Here is a 6993-nt window from a genome sequence, read left to right as displayed (position 1 = left end):
GAAAATAAAATGAACTTTAAAAATGAAAGGAAAAAAAATATTGTATTTAAAATAGTAAAATAAAACTATACATATCAATCTTTAAAAGATAAATTCTGAAAAAAAAACTATTTAATAGAATAGTTAAGATTGAGAACAGTATATTGTTTTAGTTTATATTATTCTTAGAAAGGAAGAGAAAAAAGGAAATAGAATTATTATATGAAATAGTACTTTTATTTCTTGTACATTTTAATTCATAATTCTTGCAATAGGAAATTTTTATTACAAAAAAATACAGTCAAAATAAAAGACAAAAAATAATAAGTATTAATTTGGAGTAATTTCAATTGAACAACCTGTATTTTTTTTGTTGTCTTCTTGGTGATAGTCTTTAGTAGGATCAACTCGTTTTGCTTGTCTTCTTTTATTAATTGCATAACCAATATAATATACTATTTCTTCAATAATTAGACATAATAACATCACAATAATAGCAATGTAAATTTGAATATAATTATTGTTCATATAAGTACATAATAATCCACTTATTAAAGGTAGTAAGGCATTTCCTAAACCTCCAACACATTCACTAATACCCATAAACATTGATTTACTTGATTCACTTGCCCTCATTGAATAATATGTTGATGTTTGATATGCAAATCCACCAGCTAAACCACCCATAAAAGCTAAGAACCAATTAACATATGGTTGAGCAGAAAGACCAAGTGTAATCAAAAACATTAAATAGAAGAATTGGAATAATAAAAGTAAACTTCTCATGTAAATCCAGAATGTAGAGAAAGACATTATTGCCATTACAAGAGTTTGAGCAATAAAATAACAGAAAAAAATAATACCGATATACATTTCAACAGTGTTTTGTCCAAACGGAATAGTAATACCTTTATCTTTAGCTAAAGTTACATATGAATTAGAAAGAATTGCAGAAGTACCATACACACCAAGTTGCATAACATAGCCAAGATAAATATAAGTTTTATTTTTATAATCATTTACATTCCATTTAACTTTGATATCATTTATATTGTTTGTTTCTTCATGAATTTGTATTTCAGATGATGATTTAGTATCTTGTAACTCTGAAGGTGTTGAATTTACCATTTCTACAGGAATATTTACTTCATGTGAACCTTGTTGATGAACTGTAAATTCTACTGTAATATCACTTACTTCTTTAGGCTTTGTTTTCTCTTTTTTCATCTGTTTTATTTTCTCTCTAATTCGTTTTGGATGAGTAAATGGATATAATAACATATTTATAGCTACAATACCAATACAGATATACAACGCATTAGTTCCTAAAGCTCCTTTTAACATTCCTCCGAATAAAAATCCAAGAGCTTTACCAATTGACCATGAAACTTGATATAAGGAAGTATTTCTATTCTCACATCCGAGAGGCGCTTCAAATCCTACTGTTCCTGTAGTTACTGGCCAAAAGAAGGCAGTACAAAAAGGCCAAATAGCAACTGAGATATAAAGAACAAAAAATGTATTAGGCCAAATAAGAATAATTGCCACAGCAACTACAAAGAAACACATTGCTATCCTAATAAGAATATATGGATTAAATTTATCACCTAACTTACCACAAATAGGAGAGATAATAGAATAAATAACAAAAGCAGTTGTCTGTAATAAAGAAAGGTCTAATGTAGACCCACCCATATCAACACATTTCAATGGAACAACTAGCCAATAAAAATAAGATGCAAAATTAAACATAAATCCAGTTAAACAAGCTCGAGGAAAATTCCAAAATATAGAAGAGATTAATTCAATGAATTTGTTCATTATTAATTTATTATATCTAATAAATTGTAATATCTTTTCTTAGTGAGTTAGAAGAAAGTTTAAAAGAAGTTCACTATTTGATAAACCACCTTTATTGCTTATCGTTACCAAGAAATTGATCTTTATTGTTTCTTTTTGATAACGTGTTAATTGTATAAATATTTTCGCAGAAGTTTATTTTTTAACAAATTGACAAAGTTTGAATAAAGTCACAATTTATATTAACAAAAATAATGTTAGTTTTTAAGAAAGAAAATAGTTGAGAACTTTCTTCATCTGGAAAATATTCCCATCACATGAACCAACTTCTTGTTAAACTTTTTGAGTTCCAATAAGATAAAATTTTTTATAATTTGAGGTTAAATATTTAAAAAAGTCAATAATAATCGATGATGGTTTGATACTATTTTCAAATAAACAATGAAATAGTTTGCTAATTTTATCCAATAGAACTATTTCTTAGAGAGTAGGTACTTAAGGACTATATCATGTACAAATCTTTTTTCTTATTACATTACTAAGAATAAAATAAACAATATTTTTTCTTCATGAATTCTTCATATTTATTTTCTGTATCGTACTTAGTAATTTCATCAACAGAAATTTGAAGGTTTTGATTATATCTAAATAAACTAATTTGTTAAATAATAATACTTTTGGACATTTGAGTATTTCTTAGTGAATGAAGTAGAGATAAATTTCTTTGTGATAATCTTTTTGTATTGTTATTCTCAATTTTTTTTTCTTAGTTATAGAATAAGTGTAGTATTGATGAATTTTATGGTGAATTGCTTCTATTTTGTAAGAGCCTTTTAAAAAAGGTTTCGATACATAGAATCTAATATTTCGTGTTTATATTGATTTATCCATTCATTATAATTATTTAATAACATTAATTCATGAGACTTTTTATATGGAGTAATAAGTATATCATTTTCAATTAAATTGGTTATTAATGACTTCCTCAAAATTCATTTATTTCTGCTAAATTCGGAGTAAAAAGATAGTTAGTATACTCTTGGAACTCAAGAAAATTAATATAATCATATTTGTTAATAGTCTGAATAAGTGAACTTCTTAAGACTCTGCTCCAATATATTTGGACTGTTTCTTCTACTTTTTGTTAAGAAATTTGATACTGATTTTCTTCGAACTCTTCTTTAAATTGAATACCAAGAATGAAAATTAATTTATTGAATAATAACCACTTTGTCTAACATGAATAAGTTCAGAGTATATATTATTTTCTAATTCTTGTTGTTGTGTTGGCAAGGTTTGTTATATGATAATATATAAATTCTCATCTGTGTTACGTTTTCAAGTCTCTTATTATTAGTTATTTGTAGCTGTTTGAAATTTTAAGATTGTTGGTTATCAAATTCTCAATTTTTTGTGATTGGTTAATTGTTAGTGTTATGATGGTTTTTTATTTTTATTAAGACAAACAGAAAAATCCTAATCTTAAAAATATAAAGAATTAATCAAAACTATAAGGATATTTACAAAATACTATTGAATTACTATATAAAGGGTTGTAGAGATAATACAACTTAAATCTCAAGATAAATGCCAAGAAGAATTGTATCAAGTCACCAACCAATAACAATCAATGAACCGAAACCAACTGAAACCGAAAAACCAATCGAAGAGAAGAAAGAAAGTGAAAACCAAACGATAGTTGCTGGTGACTTTGAGTTGTTTGAAGATAAAGGAATTGACACCAAGGTTATTGCCCCTAAAAAACATACAACAACTAAACCTACGAAGAGGGATATTGCAGTTCAGAAAGAAGTAACAAAACTAATTGAAACAGGAAAAATTTCACAAACAAAACCTGTAGGACATAAAACAAAATACACGAATATTTGGGGAGGCAAATCACAACAAGAACCAGACCTAAGTAATTTGAAAATGCCATCAATTAATCCAAAAAATCCAATGTGGCATCCTGAAAGAAAGTTTGTCAAAAAATTGACAAATCAAACCCGTTATAAATTAAATGGTGTTATTGGACCAATGAAAGCAAAAAGATTAGCAATGGACAAAAAAGGAAAAAAATAAAGTGTCAAAAGACAATACTATAGATTGAACTGATTTTTAGTCAATTAATTATTTTTATTTTTTTTTATGTAATGGTTAATGGTTAAAAAAAGGATTTATTTATTTATATTTATAACATCTAAAAGATAAACACGTCATCAATTGAAATAAATAAGAAACAATAAGAAGATGAACCATAAAATATAATAAGTAAACTAATAAAAAGTTATGAATCTGATAACGAACCCTAGTAATACAAGAAACTGAACTGGAATTTTATTCACATCACCATTTAATGCCAGCACAAAATACTCAAAAGAAGGATCTCTCAAAGAAGGTTGAAAAGAAACCAGAGAGTGAACCAAAGAAAGAAAAGAAAACTTTCACTGCTTTTGTTGCTAAAGTAAAAAGTAACAACAGTCTTGTCTTATCATCAAAGAAAGATGATAAAAAGAGTACCGTTGTATTAGCATATGTTGATCTTCCAAGATATGATACCAAAGAGAAGAAAGAAGAAGCATTTGCTTATGAATGCAACGAAATATTAAGAAAAAAATTGGTCACTGGTAAAGAAGTTAAATTTGAAATTGTTTCAGAACATGAAGGTATTCCAAAAGCTGTAGTTCCATTTGTTAAAAAAGAAAATGTTGTATGCACATTAATTGAGAATGGATATGCTTCATTAAAGATTAAGGGAAAAGGAAAAGAATTTAGTCAATATTTTGATGCAGAACAAAAAGCAAAAGACTCACATAAAGGTATTTTCAATGATGACATGACTAAGATTGCCAAGAAGAGACCAGAAAATATATTCTTTAATGAAAAAGAAACTAGTGAATTAAAAGGAAAGACTGTTCAAGGATATATTAAGAGAGTTGAAGCACCATCACATTATATTATTGAAGATACTAATAGAAGAAGATTTAAAGTAGTATTATATGGAGTTAATCAAATGCTTAGATATAACACTGAAAAGGATATGTTTGATTTTGATGATGATGCTAGGGATGCTATGAAATATATTAATAGATATTTCAATCAAAGAGACGTTACAGTTAAAGTCATTGAAACTTCTCAACGTGTTGCTTATGCTGAACTTTCTGTTGAAAAGAAAGATGTTGCAGAAGAATTATTAAGATCAGGATTTGTTGTATGCAGTAAATTAGAAAATGCTACTGAAGAAATTAAACAAAAATATCAAGCTGCTGAAAAAGAAGCTAAAAAAGAAAAGAAAGCAAGATGGACTGAATTTGATCAAGCTGCAGAAGATGCTATTATTGCTAAAAGACAACAAAAATTAAAAGAACTTGAAGATAGAAGAAAGAACGCTAAGATAATTTCAGGAGCTGAAATTATTTATATTGGAAATCACATCAAAGCTAAGAAAGGAAATGAAGAATATAATATTCATCTTGCATCTGTTAGACCAGTATTCAAAAAGAATGATAAAGAATTTAATGATCTTGTCCAATTCAGAATTAAAGAATGTCTTAGAAAACTTATTGTTGGAAAGAAGTTTGAAGCTAAAGAATGTTACAAAAGAAGTTTCACTAAAGAAGATAAGACATTTGAAGAAATTTTCTATGATGTTTATGCTTCTGGAAAGAATGTTGCTATTACATTAATTAAAGAAGGACTTGTTGTTTTAGAAAAAACACGTGATGAATTCTATCAATCATTTGATTATAAAATCCTTTCAGAAACACCAAAAGGAGAATATAAAGAAAAGGCTGTTACTCAATATCCAGCAGAAAAAAGAGAATCAATTAAAGATGTTTTCCTTAATAACAGTTTCAATTGTATTGTTGAAAGAGTTATTAATGTATGCAAATATGTTATTTATATTCCAGAAAAAGACTGTAGAATGACAGTAGTTCTTTCACATTGTAGAATCCCAAGAGATGATGAAAATGAAGAACTTAAGAAATTCAATGAAGAATCAAAAGCAGCTGTTAGAGCTCTCTTTGGATTAAATGAAGTCACTGTTGATTTTAGAGAATTTTTCAAAGGAAACTTCTGTGTTGATATTCTTAGTAAGAAGTTTGATCTTTGTGATGTTGTTTTAAGCAAGGCATATGCTCAATTCGCTGGAAGAGATATTCCAGAAAATATTGCAGAAATGAAAGAAAATCAAGAAGGTATTTATAAATTTGCTGGAGCTAAAAAAGAAGGTGAATCTAAACCAGTTAGACCAGTTAAAGTTGTTAAAGAAGTTCATAGAGAAATTAAGTTTGGTGAAGGAAAGAATGTTTACATTACTGGATTTGATGGATCAATGATTTATTATTATGAGAAGGCTGCTGATGCTAAATTCATTGATGAATTAAGCAATAAATTAAAGAAATGCAACAAAGGATCAGTTGAACAAAAAGATGGACAAAAATGTGTTGTTGAAATTAAAGGTGTTCAATACAGAGCTATTATTACTAAAGCTGTTCCAACTGCTAATGTTGTTAAATGCATTGATACTGGTGCAGTTATTGTTTGTGGTAAGAATAAATTAAAACCACTTAAAGAAGAATTTGAAAATATTGAAGTTACAGTTAAGTCAATTGCTCTTGCTGGTATTAAGACACTTGTTAGAGGAAAAGATGTTGATTTTGATGCTATGATTAGTGCTGTCTCTGCTTTCTTCAATAAAGAAGCCACTATGTTTGTTGCTACTATTAATGATAAAGAAGTTGCTAAAGTTATTGTTGGAGATGTTTGCATTAACACTATGCTTATTCAAGAAGGTCTTTCTACTCTTGATAGATTTTTCAATGATAGCAGTGAATGGGGACGTGCTATGACTAATGCTCAATCTGCTGCTAAAGACAAACATCTTAATGTCTGGAGATACGGAGAAATTGAAGATGAAGAAGAAAAGGACAAGCATTAAACAAAACTAATTTGAGAAATCCTTTTTTGGTGATTTTTGTTTTACAATATTTTGAAGTATTGTCTTTTTGTTGAATCAATGTAATAATTGTGTTTATAAACATTGTTTTATTATATAAAACTTTTTTTAATCTTTATGTTATTCAATAAAATTAATCAAAAAATGTTTGAAAAAATCAGAAAAAACCTTTTTTTTTTGTTTCAGAAATTATAATTTTTTCTCTATTTTAGGAATATATAAATTGTTTTAATGAAAATTAAAAAGAAATAATT

The 6993-nt window shown here is 27.0% G+C and overlaps 3 protein-coding genes across 3 annotated transcripts; 2 read left to right on the top strand and 1 right to left on the bottom strand.

The window, feature by feature from the left end:
- Positions 1 to 309: 309 nt before the first annotated feature.
- Positions 310 to 1800, bottom strand: ENU1_128260 (transporter, major facilitator family protein; the record flags this gene model as incomplete). The annotated part of the gene is made up of 1 exon (XM_008860004.1): positions 310 to 1800. The coding sequence occupies one exon, from the start codon at positions 1798 to 1800 to the stop codon at positions 310 to 312; it is 1491 nt and encodes a 496-aa protein (XP_008858226.1).
- Positions 1801 to 3366: 1566 nt separating this feature from the next.
- On the top strand, positions 3367 to 3861 carry ENU1_128250 (hypothetical protein; the record flags this gene model as incomplete). Its single annotated transcript, XM_008860003.1, has 1 exon — positions 3367 to 3861. The coding sequence occupies one exon, from the start codon at positions 3367 to 3369 to the stop codon at positions 3859 to 3861; it is 495 nt and encodes a 164-aa protein (XP_008858225.1).
- Positions 3862 to 4135: 274 nt separating this feature from the next.
- Positions 4136 to 6721, top strand: ENU1_128240 (nuclease domain containing protein; the record flags this gene model as incomplete). The annotated part of the gene is made up of 1 exon (XM_008860002.1): positions 4136 to 6721. One exon carries the CDS (start codon positions 4136 to 4138, stop codon positions 6719 to 6721), a length of 2586 nt encoding a protein of 861 aa, XP_008858224.1.
- Between the last annotated feature and the right edge of the window lie 272 nt (positions 6722 to 6993).

Source organism: Entamoeba nuttalli, assembly GCF_000257125.1.
Source record: "Entamoeba nuttalli P19 unplaced genomic scaffold asmbl_5367, whole genome shotgun sequence".
Lineage (NCBI taxonomy): Eukaryota > Evosea > Mastigamoebida > Endamoebidae > Entamoeba > Entamoeba nuttalli.
This window is presented reverse-complemented; position numbering and strand designations above follow the sequence as displayed.